Genomic DNA, 27,004 nt, shown 5'->3' on the forward strand with positions numbered 1-27,004 from the left:
TTGTCTCAGGAAACACTTCCTAGAGGAGGAGTAGCACCTGAGCTCAGACTAAAAAGTTAACTAGTACAGCAAAGGATGGTGGGATGGGAGCAGCACATTCAGTGCATTGAGTTGTGAAAGCGCACAACAGCTGCAGTTATCACTTGAGAGAGATAAGAGGAACCACAGTTTGAAGGGCCTCATTGTAGTAGGTCTTTCTCAGAAATGCATAGAAGCTGATGGGACTTCTTCCGAATATCTTTCTCTCCTAGGGCTTTTTGGTCCTTTCTTTGGGACATGGTGACATTCAGGCATAGATAACCACACACTGGCTCCCAACAGATGGGAAGGAAGAGCAACAAGGGCTCAAGCAAACTCAGCTAAAGCACTCAGACTCAAGAATAGCAAATTCCAGAAATGTTAGCTGATTTATTTATCACCTGCCACATTTCTGATTAGAAATCTCTTCCTCTGTTCTTCCTATTTTCTCTTCACCCTTTACTGTCATCCCCATTAATCTTTCATGCCATATAATTTGACTTCCTTAAATTTTACTGTATATGGCAACATTCACTATTGTACTATTTTCACTACAAATATGGTTGTAACTAAATGTGTCTGTATTAAATTGCTGCCATTGGAGTATGGAGACATGGGAGAGCTACACTGGGCCAACCTTAGGTGAGAGCAGCCAGCAGTGGGATGGGCTAAATTAGAGGAGCAGATCAGGGAAGAGGAAGACTATTCCATGGCAATAGGTGACAGTGCTGCCCAGCATCAGCAGAAGTTTTGAGTGGCATCATCAGTCATCTAAGAATTGACAGTGTAGCTGGCCATCTAAAGTGGCATTGTTGGCAGTGATGCTCATTGGAATGCTGAGATCAAAGTGATCATACCTTACTCAAAGTTGGCCACTCAGGAAGTCAGTGTGAGTTCCTCAGTTGTCAGCCTTGCAGCTCTGGGATATGTCTGCCTCTGTAGTGATGGGCCTGAAGGCTTGCTAGCACAATCCACTGTCCATGAGAACTCAAGGTTCATAGTGAGGTAGCTCAAAGGAGCGTCTTGTTCTCTGTGAGGATTATGACAAACATTCTGAGAAGCACTTTCATAATCTGAATATGGTAACAGAACCACAGCCGGAGGCATTTTAAATATCTACCTCTCCTAGAGCTTGTGGCACTTTCTTTAGGACACAGTAACAGGCGGGCACAAGATAACCACTCACCAGGCCCAAGCAATGTGAAGTAGGAACAGCAAGAGCTCCAGAAAAGCACAGCTAACATCCTGAGACCCAGGAGTCCAAAGAAGTACTATACCTGAGCTGATTTATCACCTACCATATTTCCACATAGAAATTGCTTTCAGTGCCCCTCCTGCTTTTTGTTTTTGAGGGGTGATAATTATTTATTCAGCAGAATGGATTAAAGTAGCTAGATACAGCTACCCAGAACTGAGAAGTCTCTAATAGCATTGTACTAAAATCTGGGGTTCTCAACCCTGGGCCAGAGGAGACATTTGGCAATATCTGGAGACATTTTTGATTGTCATGAGTGGGGAGGGCAGAGGACAGTCCTCCACAACAAAGAATTGTCTGGCCCAAAATATTAATAGTGCCAAGGTTGAGAAACGCTGTGCTAGATCTAGCAAAGCTGGGTTCTCGTCTACTCCGTCACTGGATAGTGTTTTGTTTTGTTTTTTTCTTCATAATTCCTCTTCCACTAGTGCTTGTGATCCCCAATGAGACACCTGCTCTGCTCACTAGGCATGGCCCACCTGGCACGGGGCTCTGGCTGTCTGTGGGGGCGTGCCTTGCCACCTCCCCTCCGCCACTTGGCATCTGCAGAGCGGAAGCGCCCAGGCAGGCTGACTCAGGATTCTGTGAATCAGACAGGGCACAGTGGAGACTGCTTGTCTCTTCTCTACAATGTGTGGGCCATCTGCTGGGAGGTGATTCAATAGCTGGGGATGACTCAATAGCAGGGGCCAGAATCAGAGGTGTCTTCACTTACACACCTTGTGGATGATATCTGTCAGCTGGAATCTCAACTCAGGCTGTCAGCTAGGAAAAACTACACATGGCCTCTTCATATGGCTTGGGCTTACTCATAGCATGGCAACTGGTTTCCAAGAGCAAGTGTCCCAAGAGAACCTGGCAGAAGCTTCATGGCCTTTTCTAGTCTACCTTTGGAAGTCACACAGCATCATTTCTGCAACATTCTGTTTTCAGGAGTTGTTACAAGCCCTCCCAGGCTCAAGGGAAGGAGACATAGATGCCATCTCTTGATGGAAGGAGTAGCAAGGTTCTAAAAAAGCTTGTGGGGGCCGGCCTGTGGCTCACTCGGTAGAGTGCGGTGCTGATAACACCAAGGCCACGGGTTCGGATCCCATATATGAATGGCCGGTTCGCTCACTGGCTGAGCGTGGTGCTGACAACACCAAGTCGAGGGTTAAGATCCCCTTACCGGTCATCTTTAAAAAAAAAAAAAGCTTGTGGGATGGGAAATATTGTTGTGACCATTTTTGGAAGACACATCTTCCGTAGGAAGTGATCCCAGGAAGTACTGGGGAAGGGAGACGTGCCAATAAAGGGTACATTAATGGGAACGTTAACTTGGTGGGCAACTAGAGCTCATTCCTGCAGAGGGGTCTCAGAAGAGTCATCATTCATTCAAAGTGTCCCTCTCAGGGATCAGGGTGTGGGTATTTGTTAACTGACTCCTGTCCCTCACTGGATGAAGGTGGCCTGAAGATGTTAATCTCTGGCATTTCTGGGATGCCCTGCACTCAAACTAGACCCAGAGGCATGAAGCTGTCTCCTTATGGTGATCTGAAAGGTGGCCCAAGGGGATAAGGGACAGGACACAATAAATTCCTTTTCTATCAAAAAAAAAAAATTCCTCCTCCACTAAAAAGAAAGCGACTTTTGCTACATTAAAAAATATATATATTTGCTGAGTTTGGCAGTTTCCATCAAAAATGAAAATGCGAAATAACTTTCATCTGTAATTCTATCCCTTGGAATTTACCCTATAAATAAACAGACTCACATATGATATACTAAGTAGTATATAAGGATATTTATCACAGCACTGTTTGTGATAGCAAAAGATTGGAGACTACCTAAATGCCCATTATAAGATGGCTGGTTAAATAAATCATGGTGTTTCTGTATAATATAATGCTGTGCAGCCATTACTATAAATCACGAATGAATGAAGTTTTATGTGTTCCAAAATGGAATCATTTCAGAGATGCTTGTTTGTGAAAAAAGCAAGGTGAAAAAGTTATATAGATTAGTATGCTGCCGTTTTCATTTTTTAAAAGGAGGGAGTAGAAAGAGGGAAAAAAGGATAGAGTAAAAGGATGTAGACCCTTTTGGACAAAGGGTCTAGAGTACTGGTAATAAATTCCCTGTGGTACAGTTTGAATTTTTTTTCCCCATGGGCTGTTTCTGATGACCCAGCCCATATTTATTCCCTCCCTCCCTCTCCCTTTCTCTCTCCTTCCCTCCTTCCCTCTTTCCCTCCCAACTTCCCTCCCAACTTCCCTCCCTTCCTTCTTCCCTTCCTTTCAACAAATAAATAAATACAAATTTTCCCTCTCTCCCTCTCCCTTTCTCTCTCCTTCCCTCCTTCCCTCTTTCCCTCCCAACTTCCCTCCCTTCCTTCTTCCCTTCCTTTCAACAAATAAATAAATACAAATAAAAATTGTGTATATTTATCATGTACAACATATTGTTTTGAAATATGTATACATTGTGAAATAGCTAAATTAAGATAAGTAACACATGGATTCTTTCACATACTTATTTTTTGTAGTGAGAACACTTAAAATGTACTCTTCAGCAATTATCAAGAATAATGAATTTTTTATAATTATATTTATTGTCCATCCAAAAATTTTGCATTAATTTTGGAGGTAATATATTGGTATGGCTCAAATTTTTAAAAAAATATTTAAAAGTATGCAATGGAAAATCTTGCTTTCTGTCTCCTATCCAACCTGTTCTCAACTCCCTACCCCCCATACACAATGAGGAAGATATTTTCAGTGGTTTCTTTTATGTTTTTTTCCAGAATTTCTTTATGCAGATGTAAGCAAATTCAAATATATATTCTAATACCCCATTTTTATACAAAAGATAGCATACTAAAAACCCTGTTCTGTATGTTGTAGGTCATGTTAATTTAAAAGTATGGTTATTTGGCTAAAAAATAAGAATTTATTGGAAAAATGACTTTCTAAAATCATAACCATTTTGTGGCTTTGATCTTTTACTCTCTTGTCCTTTCTGCCTTAGGTGGAACAAAATTGGGCCACGTTACAGGGAGGTGAGATGACCATCCAGACAACGCAAGCATCAGAGGCCACCCAGGCAGTAGCATCATTGGCAGAGGCTGCAGTGGCAGCTTCTCAGGAGATGCAACAGGGAGCTACAGTCACCATGGCACTTAACAGGTGGTGGCAGGGGTGGGAGAATAAATGAGGATCACAAATCTGTCCCTGCAGGTATGCGTGTAGACCCCTTAAAAGAGAAATGTTGTACCTCAGTTTGTCACATTTGGCAGTTGGAACTTGAGACTCTCAGCCTATAAGATATTGTAGGTTGGCGTGTAATCGCCCCTCATCAAGAAAAATTGACCTTTTTTTTCTTCAGGTGTGTTTAGGAAGGGTGCTGCAGAATGGGATACTCCACTAAGACATAGTTTCCAAAACTAAATTGTAACATTCTACTGGTTGTGGACAGGAAAGATCATCCCCGTGTCATTCTTCTTCTTCATTACTGACACAATTTTATTTTCAGTGGACCCAGGCATTTTAATTAATAGTTAAGAGAGTGTGGGCCTTGAAGCCAGACTGCCTGCCTGGGTTTGAAGCCCAGTTTTGTCACTTACTAGCTGTTTGACTTTGGATAATTTATTTGAACTCTCAGTGCTCAGGCTTTCCTCTTCTATAAAACGGGGGTGATAACAGTACCTGCTTTGTAGGGCTGTTATGAGACCTGAATTAGTTACTGCATGTGCAGTTCTTAAGATCAGTGTATGGTATTATAGCAAGGGCTGCTGTTATCATTATTCAAAGCAACTATTAGTCTCAGATAGTCTTTGAACTCTTATGTCATCACTCTACTAGGTAAGGTTGTAAATATAGAAAAGAGTGCCCTAATGTATAATCTCTGCTCTCAATGAAATCATACTCTTATTGGGGAGACTGATTTAAATAAAATACTAGTGAACAGTATTACTTAGATTATAATTCACTATTGAATTGTGTAGTACAGACTATGAACATTGTAGAAATTTAGAGCAGAAAGATCACCTCCTCCCAGATATAAAATCAGCTAAAGTTTAGATTGCTTGTGATAGATACTGGAGAGCCATAATGAGTTTGTGTACAGTTTATTCTATGAGGCTGTATAGTATGGTAATTAAGAAGAGGATTCTGAGGTCATATAGATTCAGGTTTGAATCTTAGCTCCACTACTTCCTAGCCATTTGATCTTGAGAAACTGAACCCCTGAGCCTTAGTTTCTTCATCGTTATAATGAGGATAATACTCATCACACATACTCAAGAAGATTCAATGAGATGATGCATATGAAACTCTCATGTTCCAGCCCATGGTAAGCACTTCAGGAATTATAGTTATTATCATTTAAATTATATTTTAAGATTTGTTCAGAATTGATTATAATGAGAAGAGATTAGAACAGTTCAGGTGTGACTTGTTAAAGGCTTTGAAACTAGAGTAGTAAGAATGGAGTGACTGATTTTGAAGAAAGTATGGCCAGGACTTGGTGGTTGATTAGGAGTAGAAAACTGAAACACACCCTCATACACACATACACATCCTCTCAGAGTTACCCAGCAAATCCCTGAGTGACCTGGGATTGAAACATTTTTCTCAGCCAAATGGACCATATTGCTTTTCAGTAAGGTGAAAGTCTTATTTGTTTCCATATACTTTGTTTTAATCTCACTTCTTCCTTTGAGAGAGGACACCCAGATAAATTTCCTGAAAGGCATGGCCAAAGTGAAAACCTCCCTCCCTTTAATCCAGTAACCCCTCACTGTAGCTTGAGACCTAACAGGCCATCATTAAAGACCAGCAAAACTTGATTTCATTGAGATGTCCAGTGCTGGCCGGTTAGCTCAGCTGGTTAGAGCACTACCTTGTAACACCAGGGTCAAGGGTTCAGATCCCCATGCCCGATCATTGGATGTTGAGACTTCCAGCCAGTACCTTGGATATTCCAGCAAAGTGTGAGTGTCCTGGGAACCCTGTACATAGTGGAAAATATGAGGCACACGCTAGCTCCCTTTGCTGTAAGGACCAGTGTTTATTTCTAAAAGGCAACCGGGGTAATGGTATCCCCTGAGGTCTTGTTAACAAACTCAGATGCAGCTGAGGTGGCTACAGTGTTTACTTCAAAGAAAGGAGAATGTGGTTCACTGTGGCATGTAGAAGGAGTAAAGAGATGTTGAAATCTGTTTGCAATCAGATCATTCAATGCCCTAATGAGTGTTGCCCCGGAGAGGCAGGGCAGGAGGTTGTAGCTTCTGCTGGGGGTGAAGAAACGGAGCCTGGCAGTGTAGAGAAGCTGGCTCTTAGGGGAACATCAGGACATCAGGGGCTTTCTGAATCCAAGAGAGGTAACCCACAGTCTCATGTTTTAGGAGGGTTAGATTTAAGACACGAGCCATTGGTGTTTGCTTCTCTGTGGATGAGACAAAGTGAAATCCTTTATTTCCTGCACTCTCAGCCTCTCCACAGAATTTGTTGTCAGAAATCATCTTAGTGAAATATACATGGAGAAACCTGTCTTTGTTCCTATGGTAACAAGGCAGTTTCATAATCTGCCCCTTTCCAGCCTGTTTCAGGTGCAGATGGAATGAGCATGGCTCTCTAATAACGACTTGCACCTATGCTGCACTGTAAACAGCAGATGTGGGTGCAGGGTGAGAAGAGTCAAGCCTGCCTGTATTGGCAGGTGGAGGAATAAGAAGGCAGGGGGCTCCTTCATCTCTTAGAGGGGGAAAGGGGATCAGGACAGATGCAAGACAGACCTGTTTTTCAACCATGCTGTTAAGAGTTTTGTACAGCAAGTCAGAACAAAGGCTTTGGGCTCCACAGCTTTTAGCATACCCTGGCTTCATAACAACCCAAGGGGGCGGCGGAGGGATATGGAGAAATTGTCATTGAAAACAAAACTTAGGCTGGCCATTTAGCTCACTTGGTTAGAACATGGTTCTGATAACAAGGTCAAGGGTTTGGATGCCCTTACCAGCCAGCCACCAAAACAAACAAACAAAAAAGAAATTTAATTTTAATTTTCAAAATAAGGAATAAATCAGCACTTTTAGGAAGGATATAGGGAGGGAATCAAAGTGAACAAATGAAGAACAGCATCACAGCTTAAAAAATAAAAATTGAACTATTCAGCCTGAACAACCCAAGAGGAAAGGAAGTGATATCATCATTTACTTGTTATGGTACTGTGATTTATTTGAAGTTTCATTTCTTTGGTTAACCTGTTCTAGACTTATAGTCCGTTTAACACATCCTTCCACTAAGTCAATTCTTGAATATGTCCAGTACAGTCCTTGCATATAGAGATACATGATATATGGATTTGTAGACTGAGTCTTCATTTGCCCTAATAGAAACTTACTTGATACTGTATACCACTGAGACAGTATTTATTTTGTGTATACTGTGTGCGTAACTCAGTGCTATGAGGAAAATGGATCCTCAGATTAGTTCTTCTCAAGGAATTGAGAATTTGCCATTCTTTTGCTGTGAAGACTTTGCTTTAAAAAAGAAAACCATATTTTTAAAGAAAAAATTACTTTTTTTTAAGATGAAAATATTATTGACTTAAAATTAGAGATGTTATTAAAATTTGACTTTAATATATAGACTGGTATTTGCCCAATAAAATGGGGTGGACAGCTTAGATCAGAAGTCCTCTCTGGAACATGCAGCTGTGTTTCTTTCCTGTAGATTAAGGTGGGACACATAGATAAAAAGATGAAAACAGCTCTTGTTTGGAAATGACTTTTGTCTAAAAATTGTAAGGTGGTAGCTCAGGGACATTTTAATTCTTGTACAACTATTAAGTAAAGGTAATCCTTTTCTAGTAGTTTAGTTTGGTCATTTCCCATGAAGCCTAGTGTAAATGGTTAGAATTGCTCTGGAAATGTTAGGCCTCCTGACCACAGAGAAAAAGCATTGTCTCTATGCCCCATGTAAAAGACCTACCCATTGTTGCTTTGTCTCTGGCCCCTGACAAGGAGTGGAATAACTAACCTCACTGACCTATCAGCCTGTCACCCCTTTTGGACCCCTCATCTCTGGCATCCCAGATTGTTTTAGGTTGTGCTCATTCTCTGCTTTTCTTCTACCATACCATATTTTAGCAAGGTATTAAAGAAAATAACATCAGATATTTAGAACTTCAGATAAAATAAAATGGTGTGATCATGCAGGTACATCCTATGTCAAGGCTTGGGGAGCTGTCCTTTCTTGCCTAGGAAACTCACACTACAAGCATGTGTCCTGTGTGTATAAGAGTGGCAGGATGTTACCTTTGATATGGTCATTGAGATAAGGTTATTGTAAATTGTGACAAAATTGTAAGGAATGAGTAGTCACTGAGGTAAGCTACAAATATCTTATTTCCATATAAACTGTTCTGATATATCAGCTTCCTTCTTCAGAATACCACACAGCTGGGCCGGCCCGTGGCTCACTCGGTAGAATGCGGTGCTGATAACACCAAGGCCGCGGGTTCGGATCCCATATAGGGATGGCCGGTTTGCTCACTGGCTGAGCATGGTGCTGACAACACCAAGCCAAGGGTTGAGATCCCCTTACCGGTCATCTTTTAAAAAAAAAAAGAATACCACACAGCTGCAGTTTTTCCCAAAGAATATACTTTTCCACTTTACATAAAGTCTCATGTCAGAGTGTAAATATTTTTATCACTAATCAGTGATATCTGTAAAATTGGCTGGAGTATTATTTATTGACACAAGTTTCTTAGAAAGTATTAAAAATTGTGGACCTATGCACCAAGTAATCATTCATTATACTATCTCTAATAAATAACAGTTATGTGTTGTTTAATGATGGGGATATTTTCTGAGAAATGCATCATTGGGTGATTGTATCATTGTGGAAACATTATAGAGTGTATTTACAGCAATCTAGATGGCACAGCCTATTACACACCTAGGCTGTATGGTATAGGCTATTACTCCAGCCACCATCTTATATGCAGTTCATTGTTGACTGAAACATCGTTAAAATCTATTAGAAAAATGTAAAGAATAGTCTTAGTAGTAATTCCACATCAGGAGTCCCCTTTGGCTCTGAGTTCACATTACAGATGCTGCTATGGTTTGAATTTGTCCCCCACAGTTAATATTATTAAGATGTCAGTACTACCCAAAGCAATCTACAGATTCAGTTCAATACCTATCAAAATCCCAGTGACATCTTTTCCAGAAGTAGAAAAGTTCATACTAAAACTTAAATTGAATCTCAAGGATCCCTGAATAGCTGAAACAATCTTGAAAAAGAATAAAGGTGGAGGACTCACACTTCTGATTTCAAAGCTTACTATAAAGGCACAAGTAATCAAAACAGTATGGCTTAAAGACAGACATATAGAGTAAAATTGAGAGCCCAGAAATAAACCTTCAAATATATGGTCAGATGATTTTGGCCAAGGATACCAAGAGCATTCAATTGGAAAAGGACAGTCTTTTCACAAATGGTGCTGGGAAAACTGGATATCCGTATGCAAAATAATGAAGTCGGACCTTTACCTAGCACCATATACAAAAATTAACTCAAATGAATCAAAGACCTAAATGTAAGACCTAAAACTATAAAACTCGTAGAAGAAAATGTAGGACAAAACTTCACAACGTTGGATTTGGTAATGATTTCTTGGATATGACACCAAAGGCAGAGCAACAACAAAAAAATACACAAATTGGACTTCATGAAAATTTTTGCGATAAAAGACACTATCAACAGAAAATCTGTGCATAAAAAAGCAACCTACATGGGGCCGGCCCGTGGCTCACTCAGGAGAGTGCGGTGCTAGTAACACCAAGGCAAGGGTTAAGATCCCCTTACCGGTCATCTTTTGAAAAAAAAAAAAGCAACCTACAGAAAGGGAGAAAATACTTGCAAATCATATATGGATAACCAGAATATATAGAGAACTCCTAAAACTCAACAACAATAAAACAACTCCCTACAAAAATGGGCAAAGAAAAAAATTGAGCAAAGGACTTGAATAGATATATCTCCAAAGATATACAAATGGCCATAAGCCCATGAAGAGATGCGCAATGTCACTAATCATTAGACAAATGAAAATCAAAAAGTACAGTGAGATACCACCTCATCCCCATTAGGATGGCTTCTATCCAAAAAACAGAAAATATCCAGGCTTCAATTCCTATACTGGCCAGCTGCAAAAAAACCCCAAAAACAAACAAACAAAAAAAACCCCCAGAAAATAACAAGTGTTGGCAAGGATGTGGAGAAATTAGAACCCTTGTGCACTGTTGGTGGGAATGTAAAATGGTACAGCCACTGTGGAAAACACTATAATGTTTCCTCAAAAAATTAAAAATAGAATTACCATATGATATACCAATCCACTTCTGAGTACTTACCCAAAACAACTGAAATCAGGATCTTGAAGAAATATTTATACAACCATATCAATAGAGCATTATTCACAGCAGCTAAAACATGGAAGCAACCCAAGTGACCATGAACACTTGGATGAGTGGATAAGCAAAATGTGTTATATACATACAATGGAATATTATTCAGCATTAAAAAAGGAAGGAAATTCTGACAAATGCTTCAACATAGATAAACCTTGAGAACATTCTAAGTTGAAGCTAATCATAAATAAAAAGACAAATACTGTATGATTCCACTTATTTGAGGCAGTTAAAGTAGTCAAAATCATGGAGACAAAAAGTAAAATGGTGGTTGCCAGGGACCAGGGAGAGGGGGGGAATAGGAAGTTATTGTTTAATGGGAGCAGAGTTTCAGTTTTACAAGGTAAAAAAAAGTTACAGAGATGATTGGTAAAGTTTGCATGACATTGTGAATGTATTTAATATCACTGAACTATGTACTTAAAATTTACCATCTTAACCATTTTTATGTTGTGTATTTTACCACAATAAAAATTTTTTAGCTGGCTGGTTATCTCAGTTGGTTACAGTGCAGCCTTTTAATGCCAGGGTCATGGTTTGGATCTCTGTACTGGCCAGCCACCAAAAAATAAAAACATTAAAAATTAAAAAAAAAATTTTTTTAATTGTATGTACAGTATGATCTTGATTATCTGTTTAAACTTGTGTTGAAGATTAGAAGGAAATAACTTATCTCTGTATGAGATTTTAAATTCTTTTATGCTTAAGCAAGGCAAGTTAATAAGAAGAGGAGAGTTTTTCTATTTGATGAGACTTTTCTGTCCATTGAGTTTCTTTTACTGCTTCCTAGAATCCTTACAATGACCAAGAAGTCTTCTCTGGGGGAATTACCATGTCTGTTGCCTTGTCTGCTGACTTTCTTAGGTGAAAGAGACACTATTGAGTTTGGTACATGTTGCTTTGCCCAGTCATGATGTGTTTACCCTGAATGATCTCCGTCCCTCACCCTTCCACACTTATAGCTTGTGATTGCAAGACGGCTGGCATAGTTGCAGTTTCAGACCAAAGATGAATCAACGGGCTTATTTGGGGGTCAAACCCAGCACTTTGCCCACCTCTGCTAAACTAAATGACACCACCTGCCCACTGTTGATATTCCCTCAGTAACTGCAGATTGGCACCTGTTACTTTCCCAGGAGAAATACTGAATTTATCTGTTTTTTCACATTTTAACATCTCTGAAATTTGGATGGCAAATTATAAGCTTACAATTGTAAATGTCAGGAATTTTTTTTCTTCCTTACTGGCACATAAAATAATAGTACATCTTATAGTTTATAGCATCATACAATCAAGAAAAATGGATACTTATGCACATAGTAAAAGTATATAGCAAGGAAAAGAAAGAAAAATAGGATACAAACTGCTAAAATAGTGCTCACAGATGGTTAACATCTTTCTGTTCTATGGAGTGTTTACTTTGTAGTGAAAGGTTTATTATTTCATTGTATTTATAGAAGCAAAGAAGTTCGGGCTTATAGTGATAATTTTAAATTTTAAGTCTTCATTTTAGCCCTGCCTGCATATACAGTGAGGAAAGGGTTAGACTTTTCTGTCAATTACTTTGTATTTGAAAAGCACAGATATAAACCAAATTGTTATTAGCAAAGAAGTTCGGGCTTATAGTGATAATTTTAAATTTTAAGTCTTCATTTTAGCCCTGCCTGCATATACAGTGAGGAAAGAGTTAGACTTTTCTGTCAATTACTTTGTATTTGAAAAGCACAGATATAAACCAAATTGTTATTATTTAACATTAATTGAATAGCAAGTCCAGGTTGCTGACTCCTCATTATCATCTGTCCTTGGCTAGTAAAGAACAGTCTCACATGGTCTGCCTTGTGTTACTGTAAAGAGAAAAGAGAAAAAGAAAACCTGTGATTGACAACCAAAAATGGCTTTTGCATTGTCAATATGGATCAGACCTTCCACTATGGCCTGCAAGCACTCAATTGATATTGATAAGGAAGAGACTGATAATGAGTGTCTTCTGTCCTCAAACACTCATTACTTAGGTTTAAAGGAACTCTCGCATTAGCTTTACAAATATGTAAGACTTGGAATTTCTTTAGTTGTTTATTATTACCATTTTAAAGTTACTCCTGGCTCTGTCCATTAGCACTGGCATCACATATTTGCTGGTAGGCCCACAACCATGGAGTCAGTGAAGAGATGCAAGGAAGGAGTTGAAAGGATGGTTTGTCTTGCTGCAGTGCTATATCTTTATTCATCTTACACATCTCCCTCTCTCCTGTTCCTGTATCTGCAGTGAAGCTGCTGCCCATGCTGTTGCCACCCTGGCTGAGGCCACCTTACAAGGTGGGGGACAGATTGTCTTGTCTGGGGAAACCGCAGCAGCCGTCGGAGCACTTACTGGAGTCCAAGATGCTAATGGTAAGAGAGCATAAATATTTTATTGAATTTCTTCCCTGTTTCCACTTAAACTTTCCTGATATGACTGGCAACAAACCCTTTAGAAAGAGAATGAGCCTTGGTTTGAGTTTTTCTTCACTGGTAAGCATCTGATGCCTAGGAAAATTCTAGGAACCTCTGGTTCCTTTCACTTGTAGGAGACTTGAGTAATGATAATGGCTACCTAGTTGAATTGTTTATTCAAAAAATGATTATTTTGCTGTGGCAAGACATTTTGAGAGGTATTTTAAAATTTGCTTTGGGGTACATTTTGTCTTTTACTCTCCCATTGGGTAGGGTAGGTCAGTGTCTTTTACTACAACAGAAACCCTCCAATGGGTGAGTGTATCATGATAGGGTGGAATGTGACTATCTCAAGAAAGGCGCCACCATCTCACCTGTCCACAGGGTCAGCAGCACACTGTGATGAAGGTGCTTTTCTGGCTGGTACTGTGTTCTGCTTCCTGTTAATTGTGGTCTCACCAAGGACCTCTGGATTTAGCCAATAACATGTTACCACCCTGCCCTTCTTTCTCAGCTCTTAGACTTCCTGAATATTAGTGAAATCCCAAATAAACAAAAGGGATTAAAGTTCATAGAAGTATGGTGGCAAAAGTTTACAACCCCAGCCCAGCTCTTTGCATCGCCTTCAGCAGGCTCTGGAAGTCAGTTGCCAAGACTTGGGCTGCCCAGGGAAGTGCCTCAGAAGTCTGGGGCAAGAGAAGGACCCACCCTGTTCTGTGAGACTCCCTAGGATTGTTGTTTACATTTAAAATATATATATATAAGTAAGCAAGACAAATTAAGTACTGTGTGGTTTTGGGAAATTATTGCTTTAAAGTCCTGGAAAGAGGACAGATAACTAACATAGAAAGTTCCTTAATGACATTAGTGGCTAAAAGAAACGTTCCTGGCATTTTTTTAATGGTAGGTCCCTAAGAACTGAATGTACTGTTAGTTGGAGAAGTCTTTGAAGAAAGACATGATGCTGTGTCCCGTTTTGGAAGTGGAAGGAAAGAAGTACTCTGTCCCCCCAGAGAAGAATAACACAGGAAATGCAAAGAGCCATCGTGGTTTCTGAGAATCATTTTCTATAAAAAGCCAAAAAAACACACCAATGCTGAAACTACAGCCTGCTTTTTCTGTAGGGCTAGGGGCTTTCATGAACTAACCTACACAGAGATAGAGTTGATCTTAGCCAGAATGCTGCAGGATTAAGGGCATTTTATAGCCATGTATGTTCAGCATAAAATGGACATAGATGGAATTAAGGAAAACCACCCTCTATAGCTAGAATACTACCCCTGTTCACTTACTTTTTTCTATTCCTCATCTGAGTCCTAATCTACCCTGAACAGAAGGTAGGATATCTGGCTATGTGGCATTCTTCTGAGGTGTGGATGCTGTTATTTACTATGGAACTGCTAAAAATACTGCTCTGTATGGGTTTGGTAGGATTATCCATTCTAGTCAACTTGACTTGTCTGGGAGAGAACAGACTGCTTTATATAGTTCTGACTCCCCACACCAGCCTCACCTTTTCAGATGGATGAATTTATGAGTAAGTCTTAGACCCTCAGGTCTCCAGCCAAATAGACCTGTTCAGCCATATAATAAAGTTGAACCACCCCCACTACTATTGATTATTGGAAACTGCCTTTTGAGTAGCCTTGGGTTGTGTGAATCAGTTGGTGTTGATTTTATGTTGTTGGCTGCATTTGCAATAAAAGAAAATTCTGGTCTTCATCCTGAAAATCAGTAGTTCCCCTTTGCAGGCCATCTCCAGTTTGTGACTGCCAACACTTGCTGAACTTAGGCTTTGGAGTTGGAGTGATCCCTTTCTCAGTGCAGCTTTTCTATATCAAATCTGATCATTAAATTGTGCCTTATTCCAGCAATTTTAGGCAAAGGTCAGTCATCTTATTGACCCTTGAGAATGCAGAAAAATCAATCTAGTATTGGATATGATCCAAATAATTCTGATATTCCTTCTCTCTTCTAATGTTTTTACCCAGAATGCTATAGGATTTACTCTGGGACTGGAACAAGATTTTTCCCACTTAAGTAGCTAATGTGGTATCTGGCTAGACTTTTAGGGGTTTTCTTTGTATTATTCTTTCAGACTGTGCCCTATTGTCAGTGTTTGTAACTTTTGTAATGACAGGCTTATGGGATATGCCAGTAGACGAAGTTTTTTTTTTTGTTTGTTTGCTTGTTTTTAATCCAGAAGACTTTATTATCAGGAAGAACCAGATGACAGCAGAGCAAGGTGCTATTTGTTGGCATAGAACTATGACAGCAGAGCAAGGTGCTATTTGTTGGCATAGAACTAACTTGGAAATGGATGCTACTGGGAAAAAATGCATCCCAGGTTCCAGTATATGGTTTAAATAAAACCCAACCAGCAGATGGCTCTTCTAAGAGCAAATATTGGAAATTTTTCAGGCCTGAAGCAGACAGAGTTTGTGGGATGGAACTAGCTATATACTTTTACTATGTGCATAAGTAAAAGAGGATGGAGGACCACTGCATGTGGAGCTTGACAGAGTACAGTAACCAGTGGGAAGTGGCTGGGGCAGGGCAAGGATATGACACCATATCCTGTAAGGTGGTGTTTTCTAGTTAAAGATAATGACCACGGCAGAAGTTTAAATTCCGGGTCACCTAGGCAGACCTGACAAAGACATTGCATCCTGCACCTGTGCACCCTGAAGACTTCTCTTTTTTCTGGATACCTACCCCACCCAACAGTAAAGAAACTACTACCATCATTATTTCGTTCATGTTCTCTGTCTTTTTAAGTTACGACTGTTTGGTCTCTTAGGATGGAGTTTCATGGTTTGGTTCAATTTAAAGATTTTTACAGGTGCCTTTTCACTGAGACATAGGTAGAATTGCCAAGGCTAGGAAAGGCAAAAAACAAAACAAAACTTAACATACTGTAGAATGAGTTACAAAATAGTACTGACAACGTGCTCCTATTTAGATCTGAAAAATTTTTAGCCTATTTGTTTCCCTTTCTCTACCATCCTCTCTGCTGGGCCCCAGAAACTCCTGTGCTCCAGGACTCATGGCCTCCAGGACCAATGAATACAGGTGCTGACACTGGGCTTCAGAAGCTCTGTGTTGAGTGCCTTTAGCCTCACACCCACTGACAGCCAGGTCAACAGACTGTCTCTTCCTTCCTGTTGCAGCAAAATAATGAAAGATAAGAATTTTGTTGACACTTAGCCACCTCAAAAATACTCTTATGTCTGAGATCTTATCACAGATTCATACATCTATCTTTCATTCCTGAAATCTAGATGGGAGAAAACGAAACAGATAGCTGAAGTGCATAAGTAATCAAACCTCTTACCAGAGCTGCTAAGAAAGTATCAACATTTTCTAAAATAGCTGACACTCTTTCTCATGTTGCCAAAAGAAAAAAGGGGACATAAATAAATAGCATTTGTTGGGGGCTTTTTTTTTTTGTACTGAATATACAAATAATCTATAATCCCACCCAAGATAATGTTAATGTCTTAGGTTTTTTAAATATGGCCTTTTCCCCTCAGTCACACACAAAAAATTTTTTTAACCTATATAGGATCATGTCAATGCTATTCTGTAACTCATTTTGAAGTTTCTTAATCATTTTCATGTCATTAAATACGTTTTGAAAAGATTGTTTTAAAGCTTGGTAATATTTCATCATTGTCCATGATTAACCAATCCCCTGTTGTCGATAATTTAGGTTATTAATTTTTTACAATAAAAATAATACTGTTTGTACAAAATCTTAACCACACCTTTGACTATTTGCTCTCTATCTAGCTCATACTTGCTTATACCTCCAGCAGGGCTGCTGGGATCCTGTTTTTTACTCCTCACCAGCACTTGATATTAGCATAATTAAAATATTTTTGCCTATTTGGTAGACAGTAAATTATATCTTGTTTAATTTGCATTTTTTGTTAGTGATAGTTTTCATTTTTTTTTTTTTTTTTTTTTTTTTTTTTTTTTTCCGTGTCCGGCAACGGATCGCAACCCTCAGTGTTGCCCCCGTACCGGACCGGGGACCGGCAACGGGATTGCAACCCTCGGTGCTGCTCCCGCGCCTCACTCAGCCAGTGAGCGGGAACCCGTCTGTATGTGGGATCCGAACCCTCGGGTGGGAGCAGCACCGTGCTTCCCAAGCGGCGCACTTATCCAGTGCACCACCGGGCCGGCCCTAGTTTTCATTTTTTTAATGTTTATCTACACTTGTATGTTTTAGTATTTGTTTGCTAATGGGAGCAGCACCGTGCTTCCCAAGCGGCGCACTTATCCAGTGCACCACCGGGCCAGCCCTAGTTTTCATTTTTTTAATGTTTATCTACACTTGTATGTTTTAGTATTTGTTTGCTAATGTATTTTGCCCATTTTTCTGTCCAAATTATTTTTTCTTATTAATTTGGAAGTTCTTCATGTATTAAGGATATAACTCCTTTTTTGTGCATATTGCAAATAGTTTTTCCCAGTTTATTTTAATTTTACTTCTATTACTTTTATTTTTATTTTCTTAATTACTTCTGTTTTGCTTTTATGTTGAATAGGTCTTTTCCACCCTCAAAACTAGATAGATATCTAACCATTTTTCTTCCGGTTTTAATATGGTCTGAATTTTTGAGTACCATAAATATCTCAAATTAATTTTGGTGTAAGGAATTAGGTAGGAGTCGAAACTAATTTTTTTCCCTGCATAGTCCAGTTGTTCCAGCACCATTTATTCCATTCAAAAGGATGAAATTCATTCTTTTACACTGATTTGAAATGTCATTGTTATTACATGCAGAATTCTTAGGTAGACTGTCTAGGGTCTTGTGGGGGGGCACTTCTATTTCCATTTATCTGTTTGGTCTGTTCTTTGTACTATAATATTTTACCATTGTGGTATTATTATTAGCAGTTAGTGAAAGGCTGATCTTTAAATTTGAAAAAAAAAATTCACTCAAAATTCTGAATATTTTGGCAGAATGAACTTTACACTAATTTTAAAGTTTGCTTGGAAGAATATAGCAATATTTTAGCCATTTTTTATCCTTTTAGAAAAACCACAAACAAGTTACAAAATTGACTCATTTAGGTTTTTTCTTCTCCTACCCCAGCTTTCCCTGGGCTGGGGGGTGGGGGGGCTGGTACAGGGAGTGCTCATCATCATAGAGATAGACCAGGGGTGGGAAGCAAGTGTTCTGAATACTTTGCCAATGAACTGAATGATAAAACACTTTATTGCTGGAGGAGACCTTGTCTCTGGATTGGTGCTCATTTTCCTAAGACCAAACCAGATATGTCTTTCTAGACTAAGAAATTATGGCTATCCATTCTGTTTATGCAGAATTCTATGGAGGCTCAGTTCTTGCACTTCGAAATTTTAATCTCTCTTTTTTCTTTTTGACTTCTTTGATTTCATTTTTTGTACTAAAGATGATAGTGGGGCACTCCCCACTTATGGAGCTAAGATAGTCAACATTTTTCTTGGCTATCGACCTTGCATTTGCTCTCTCAATCCCATTGTTACATTAATTTTATTTATTTAACATTTACATAATGCTTGCTATGTGCAAGCATTCTGCTAAGTGTTATATATGCATTAACTTACTTAAAACTCAATAATCCTATGAGGTAAACACTTATCCCCATTTAAGATATAGGGAAACTGAGACACAGAAAGGTTTAATAACCAGGTTTACCCGGAGAGTGGCAGAGGTGGAATTTGAATTCAGGCAATTTGTTTCCAAACCACTCTGCTATGCTGCCTCTCGTTGATGTGAGCTCTGGGTTCCTGTCTGGACTCCATAAATGCAGAGTGATGACTGTCTCCCGAAGTTAAACAAGTTTGGGAACTTCAAGCCTTTCCGTGACCCCTTCCAGAGACCACTTGCTGTAGTTTAGCTAGTTTAGTTACTGCACTCCTCTGCCTGGCTGTTCCTGATGGCTGTAGGGATGCTCTGGTGGTTCCTGATGCTGAGTACTCCCAGGCTCATTAGCAGCCTTCATCTTTGCCTTTGCTAGACTAGAGGAGGCCACAGGTCTGCGCGTAAGTAAACTCAGCTGAAGAGTTATTTCCTCCCCTCCTAGAGGCCTCTGTCCAAGCCCCCCTGCTGCCCTTCAATTTATGCCAGAGCTCTTTCAGCTTTCTCACCTGTCCCTAGGGAAATAGAGGCTGAGGTGGTAGGGCTGAAGAGTATGGGAAATTTCTGTCAGAAGGAAGTTCACTGGCCAGTTTGTTTCTCCAGCTCCTCATTGGGCCTTCCCCTTGGCTCTGCCTAGAGTCCTTGATCAGTGTCCCCTGGAGAGTTTGGAGAGTACATCTTTCTGTCATCCGACAGTGAACATTCAGAAACCACCCACTTGCCTATGTTGTCCTGGTTAAGACCTGGAGTTTCAACCCTCCTTCCTCATGCCCTGAGTGGAGGGAAATGGACTGGAGGGCTGTTTAAAAATTAAAGCTGATTACAGGGCATTAACATTACACTTAAAGAAGAAGCAGCCCTTCTCATTTATCTTCAGTGCAATATGTCCCTCTTTGTTCTGGCCTGGCCCTGGCAAGTCTTGTTACTAAGGTTCTCCCCTTTAAACATAAAATTTCCTAAAACTCAATGACCTCACACAGTATTGCTATACTGTAAAAGAAAAGTACATTTTACTACCCGTTCCAACTGCCAAATTAAGTCAATTTAGAAGTATCTTTAGGAAAAAAAAATTCTCCTATCTTCTTCACACTATCTTCATGTTTTCACATCCCTGTTTTTCTTTGCCCTTATTAAAAACTTGAAAAAATATGTTTCCACAGTTGAATTTAATCTCACTATGCTCATTAGAATATCTTCTTAAACATTGATCTTTTTAACAAGAGGGGTAACAGAGAAGATGGGTAAGGGCAAAGCAAACATGAGATTCAGATAAGAGAGCACAGGATTCTGGGGTGGGACCCTTGCATGAGAGATTGGAACACACATTTCTATTCGGCAAGGCCTCCCAAGTGAGACAGGATGGCTGTAAGGCCTGTTTGGTACTGACTACAAAGGGGTAAGCTCAGCTGGATCATAAGGAGGCAATGTGTGTGTTTTAATTTTCTGTGAAAAGCTACTTTATTTGTGTGTAAAAAACATAGGGTCTGTGGACACTGAGAAATTCTACGTGAAATTATTTGCAGTTTTCTGGGATCCATACCTTTCATCAGATGTATAACTAGATCAGAAGCACCACCCCTTCACCACCTCCACCCCACACAAAAAAAGTTAAGAACCTCTGTCATAGAAAGTGGTGGTGAGGGTTATTTAACTTTGTAGTGTAGTGCTGAGAGTTAAAGGAGGGACAAGGGAATAGGGAGAGGATGGAAAAGGGTACAAAGTTACAAAGTTATGGGTAGATAGGAAGAATAAGTTCTGGAGCTCTAGGGTGACTATAGCTAATAATATTGTATTGTGTATTTCAAGATAGCCAGAAAAGAGGATCTTGAATGTTATAAACACAAAGAAATGATAAATGTTTAGATGATTAGGTGATAGATATGCTAACTATCCTGTTGGATCATTATACAATATTTGCATGTATTGAAACAACAAACTGTGCCCCATAAAAATGTACAATTTTAAAAAATAAATAAATAAATGAAAAAGAGGGGCAGGAAAGATGGGAAGATCTGCAGGAGCTGGATACTCTAAAAGCTGTACCACTAACAAGTTCTATGATCTTGGACAAGCAAATTAACCTCTCTAAGCCTTAGCTAAAATTAGCATAATGATAGTTCTATACTCATAAGGTAGTTGTGAGCATTAAACAAGATATTCCTGTCAAGGGCTTAGCATAGTGCCTGGCACAAAGATACACCATAAACATGAAATTATTATCAGTGTGAATTTCTTCTCCATCATTTCTCACAAATACATTAAATTGTACAGAGTGAACAGTACTGTTTTATTTATTTATTTTATTATTATTATTTTTTTCCTTTTTGTCTTTTTTACTGACCGGTAACGGGATTGCAACCCTCGGTGTCGTGCCCACACCGTGCTCAACCAGTGAGCGGACCCATCTCTATATGGGATCCGAACCCTCAGCGGGAGCGCCGCCGCGCTCCCAAGCGCCGCACTCTACCGAGTGCACCGCCGGGCTGGCCCAACAGTACTGTTTTAGACCCTGCTTTCCTGTCTTTTAAGATGGATCGAAATGCTTGCCTTAGGCAGTTGAAGGATTTATGCTCCAGAGGTAGATATTGAAAAATGGGGATAGATCAGATGCCCTTTCTGTAAACTTGATCGAAGAAAATACAAAGTCATATGTTGTGTTTTTTAAACAGGGCTCCTACTTTTGGTCTAGGGGTGCTGTTCTCTTCCAGTACGTGGTTTGTAGTAGTTAGTGTGGCCTTTTTTTACTCCTAAAGTGGCACAGTCTCTCTTCAGTCTCAACAACTGCATTGTATTTCAGCCTCCATCGTGAAGGGTAACTTTTTTCACTTTTTCCATGTTGTCACAACCACCATCATCTGTTATTACTCACTACATGTCCTTTTGTCCCAGCTCTTCTATTAAAATAACAGGTAAAATGCCAGTCCTCCTCTTTATATGTTATGAAATACATCTCTCATCCTACCTTTTTCCGAGTTCCTCATTCTCTGGACACATCAGCATATGTATTTGTTCTCAAAAGAATCAGCTGAGATTTAAATGTTAAATTAATTTAGGAAATATGTTAATGTTGCTAATCAAAAAGATTGCTGACGTGCTATTCCAGTGTGCATTAAATCACTCTTTTGCTTCAGTATTTTAATTAGAGTTTATAAAAATAAATGTAATAAAGTTTTCTTATAAGAGTGCATTTACAGTCACCGTAAAGCATAATCACTTAAAAAGCACTGTTGTACTCTATGATACTATAATACTATTCATACTTTTAATCCAAAGATGGTAAGTTTAGTGCCTCCAGGACTTGAGGCAGTCAGCCACTGAGCAACTGTTTCCTGTGAGCTGTGAGTCCCAAGATAGGAGCCTCCCATGCTGACAGTTCCCAAAGAGCAGCATGTATGGAACCTGTGGGTTTTTAGGCTACGTTCCCATAAGGTAAATGGCCCTCTTTCCCACTGACCCCTTTGTTGATAGGGTGATTTGAAAGGAAAGGAAAGAAGGCACTTGTAGTATGGTCTTTGTCAGACTTAGTGAGGTATTGCCTGTCTGCAAGAAAAAACAAATGAAGATTCATTTGTAATACAGCTGTTTCCCCTTTGGAATCGTAGATCTTTTTTCTTAAATGAGGAGGGGAGGGCATACTCATAGACCTGAAAAGGCTACTTCTTGTAGTAAGTAAGGTGAGGAGAGCTGTGAGCTGTGGCTCAGAAGAGGAGTGAGGGGGTAGCAGGGCCAACAGTGTGAGCTGAGAGGGGCGCTGGCTGCTTTGCTGGGGAGCTGCAGCAATGCGTACAGCACCTGGGCACAGCCATACTTCTCAGCATCCCCCATGTGCCCCTCTGGGAAACAGGCGTTCTATGCAGACAGGGTTTTTGCCACTTAAGCCAGCTAACTTTTCTCTTAATATGAACAGTTTTCATTCTGGGAAACATGTTGGTAGATGTCATACCAGGAAAATAACCATTTCGGTTTTGCTCGATTTTTGCCTTTCGATTAAACTTTGAGCATAATTATTTAGGATCTTTATCTTTTTTCTTTCTTTCTCCATTCTTTTCTTTTTTTACTGCTACTGCTGCCACCACTGCCATCATCTCTTTGCAAATGACTAAGCATTCTCTGCATTATTCTGCCTTCACTGGGTGTAAGGTGTGTAGAACAGATCTTACAAGCTCTGTTTCGAAGAGGCAGCTTAAGCTGGAACTTGCCAGAGTCAGTCAGCTAATAAATGGTGAAACTATTTTTATCAAATAGAAATCAAACCCAGATCTCTTTCTACTGCCCAATGTGAGCTCCCTTCTCTCTCTTCACTGCCTCTTGCTAACTACCCATCTAGGAAGAAAAGAAGGTATAAAACAAATGGAAATCATGGTCTTTATTATTCGTCTTATTAAACTGGTACTTGATCTGGTGACTGTTTTGCAGGAGTGTTTTAAGGAATGATGATAGCCATATTTTACTTACTTTAGAAGTCAAAGAGTCATGATAAGTTTTACCAGAGGCAAATAAATACATGGTATCAAAACCTAAGATCTAAAGCTTCACTGTCCAATATGGTAGTTATTAGCTACATATGACCATGTGGATTTAAATACAAATTAATTAAAACTAAACTTAAAAGGCAGTTATCCAGTCACATTAATCATATTCCAAGTGCTGAATAGTCACATGTGGCTTGAGGTACTGATTTTTAATTTAAGTATAACTTATTCACATTTAAATTTAAATAGGCACATGTACCTAGTGGCCACTATAATAGATTGTGCAGATGCAGACCATTTCCATCATTGCAGAAAATTGTATTGGATGGTGCTGATCTAAAGGCTATAGCAGAAATACTGTGGCCATCTTCTGGCAGTTGTGCCCCCTCTGCACAAGGGAGGACAACAGGAATACTTCCTGAGCTTTCTCTCCCAATAATCTTCTCAGCTCATAGACAACATGGCTTTGCTTTAAAAACAACAACAAAAACAAAAAACAAAAAAAACCATGTGGCTGCAGATTTACCTGCAGTAAACAGCAAGGCAGAAGGGTTGCTGGGACTGGCCTGTCTTTATGTACTGCAGAGTCCTGAGCAGGAAAACCTGAGGCAGGAGGCAGTGGCAACACCTAGACTCACTCCCTAGTCTGTTTGTTAGGACCCAGGCCACTTGCATATTTCCACTTAGATTCCTAACTCATTGATTTATAGTGGCCCCCAAAAGGATCAAATATATCCAAAGCCTGGTGGGCCACAAGGCTGAAAGGAGCCATTACTATTGGATGAATTCTAGATTTCACAGTGAAACATGGCTGCTGCTGAGAAATGGGAATATGGAGATGTATAACGGGGCTTTTGATTTTAGAGTACACAAGGAGGTGTACAGTTCTCTGCCCTGTGTGTGTGTTACCTACCCATCCATCCCTTTTCATATCATTGAAGGAGGAAAGGGACAGCATGGTAGTGATTCTTCACTCCTGAAGCTTGTCCTCCTTCCTTACTCCCTTCATAATGACCTCCTGAAGTTTAAAATGCCTTCCAGAATAGCTCTTGGAAGGAGGTGGCAGTTTTCCTGACTCCCCAATCTCCCCCATCCAGGGAGATGTATTGATGGCACTAACTTTAGAGGCAGCAGAGACTATTTAGTCTACTTTCTTTAGTGTCTGGGGCATCATGAGCACGCAATAACTGTTGACTACTACTACTATTACTATTATTGTTAATTATTATTATTTTTACCATTGTCATTATTAAACACTCACACTGACTTGGAAGGGAATTAATCTTTAGGAGGCTCATTCTTAGTACTTCCAGGACATTTTCTTAGGACCTGGGCCAGCAAGCCTCCATTTGTGAGGAGGAAGTAGCAAGTCTCACAGGAGGATCCCTTTGAGAATCCCTTACTTCAGGAAGCCTCTATTACTGATGGAAGTACATTGTATCCCTCAGGCATACTGAGATTCAGTTCCACTGAATTATGAGGCCTTTCCTGTTGGTCTGCAGACATAGCCCCCACAGCTAGAGGGGTTTCTAGTTGGCAGGGTTCTTTGGTGCTTTTCTTTGCCTCCTACAAAAATGCTGAGCTTTCAACACTTTCAGAAGGAGCAGCACTGCCTTGTGAAAGTGTCTCCTGTTCCTCATTGTGGGTGTAGGCCCATCTTCCTCTTTGCAGAGTCTGCAAGTCCAGAGGGGCTGTGTCATCATCCCTCTACCATTATAAACTGGTGTGTCCTCAGGCATTCAGCATTTATATACCAGGAATTGCTAATCTAGGCTCTGCTACTTGATGGCTTAAAGATGGTGGTACAAAAGTGGGCATAGAGGGCCTTTACAGTAAAATGTTCGGCCACTAGATGTTGGTCTCCATTCCAAGCTGTGGCCATATCCCTCACATGGAGCTTTTAGGTGCTTTCCATGTTAAAGGCTGGATGCCTCCAGAGTTGGCTCCTCATGGCCCCAAAGGGAATCAGCACATGTTGTCAAGCCAGGCTGGCTTACCTTCATCTGCTCTTTGGTCTGACTGTGTCAGGTATTTTCAGTGCGGGGAAGCTTGATGAGCCTGGCACATCATTCTGTGAACAGGACACCAATCTGAGCCAGGAACATTCTGGGCAGAGGACTCATGGCAAGGTTGCAGGGCAGAGATTCCTAAGAAGGTTCCTGCCATTTGGCAGATGGACAGCACTAACCATGGTCTCTTCTCCATTCCCAGTATCCTCAGGGCCAAGTTACTTCTTTCTTTATCTCATTCTTCTTCCCTTTAGGTCCCCAGATCTTTCTGAGGCTTTGTGTGCAAAAGACAGATTCTGGTTTTATACCTCCTTGTAACCAAGACAGAATCTTGGTGCTTGTCATTGCAGGCAATATTCTGCAAAGGGATTTTTTTTTTTTTTTGCGGGGTGGGGCATACCAAATCCAGAAGCATAATTGGACAAATTTAATTGGAATTATTTCTATTCAATACATGGATGAAAAATGGGTTTTAATTGAACATGTAAGCAAGGCATTAATCACTTCACCCAGAAACTGGACTATCATAACAAGAAAAATTCTTACAGAATAAAGTTTTTAAGGTTCTTGGGTAAAGGGTACTTTCCTCTTTTTATTTATGCTCTCATTAGGATTTTGAAGGAATGTAAGCACACTGTTATTAACTCTAATAGCTTGCATATCGCAGCTAGGATGGTTTGGGGCCCTCTCTGGCTCTCAGGTTACCTGTGTAAATACAGGGAATCACTTTCCAGTGCCTAGTTCTGATATTTGCTTAATAAAGAGCAAATGTGCAGAACCCAGCAGCAGAAGCCTTGCCGAAACAGTAATCTGAGCAGGACAAACATGCTTCCTTTTTGTGTGATGCTCTCTCTCCATCCTCCTGCCAAGAGCAGGATATCAAATGAAGGGGAGGTTGCAGTTGGAGTCAATAAAGTGAATGTCTAAGTGGCACCTGCTTTATTCAACAGATCTGCTTTCCTGGGGCCTCCCACTGCACATCTGCTCCTGACAAAGCCTCTTTTCTCCTCCTGTTGGTCAGACTGAGCAAAGGCCCAGCAAGGAGACATACAGGTTTTGCTTTGTCAGCACAATTGCCTGTGACATTATAATTACCCCAAATCTTCATTATTAGAAAGACCTCAATTTAGAGATTTTCAGAGCCTAAATAGGGTTTTAGAAATGAAATAGATAAAAAAAAATCTTTGCTGTTGTACAGCCAACAATTGGATATGAGAATCTTTGCAAGTGTCTAAATATGGAAACTGAGACACTGCTCTGAGACTACAGACACCATACTATCAGATTGGCTCACTAAAGAGGCGTCCAGCAATTCTTCTGACTGGCCTCTCCTTATTGCTTGGAGCACTATAATATATATCTACACTGCCTTGTTTTCAAATGCTGATAGAGTTTCTCACTAGGGGTCTAGGGGGCTGGAGGGTGTTAAAATAAGTTGATGGTGTAGGGCAGTAAAGGAAAGCACCTGTGATATAAGTAAGGGAGATGCCAGGAAAATATATTTTAGGTGAATACAAAGCACCCAATTTCATATTGAGTTTCTGTCTAAACAAAGGCACCTCTTATAGTGTCGTACAGCGTGTGCGTGTGTGTGTGTGTGTGTGTGTGTGTGTGTGTGTGTGTGTGTGTGTGTGTTTCTGACCAATGAACGTTTATGATATGGAGTTGGCACACTGGAAACTCTGGAAAGGTTTTAGAGCTGTGGTCTATTTAAATTTAAA

General features: G+C 40.0%; 1 protein-coding gene across 1 annotated transcript in view; it reads left to right on the forward strand.

The window, feature by feature from the left end:
- The window catches only part of NRF1 (nuclear respiratory factor 1), a 108,691-nt gene that overhangs the window by 65,271 nt on the left and 16,416 nt on the right, over nt 1-27,004 (forward strand). The window contains exons 9-10 of the mRNA XM_008574446.1: nt 4,280-4,437; nt 13,003-13,127. Coding sequence (XP_008572668.1) covers nt 4,280-4,437; nt 13,003-13,127 — 283 coding nt within the window. The remainder of the gene's footprint in view (nt 1-4,279; nt 4,438-13,002; nt 13,128-27,004) is intronic.

The sequence above is a fragment of the Galeopterus variegatus genome, unplaced genomic scaffold, assembly GCF_000696425.1.
Source record: "Galeopterus variegatus unplaced genomic scaffold, G_variegatus-3.0.2 Scaffold1050, whole genome shotgun sequence".
NCBI classification, from domain to species: Eukaryota; Metazoa; Chordata; class Mammalia; order Dermoptera; family Cynocephalidae; genus Galeopterus; species Galeopterus variegatus.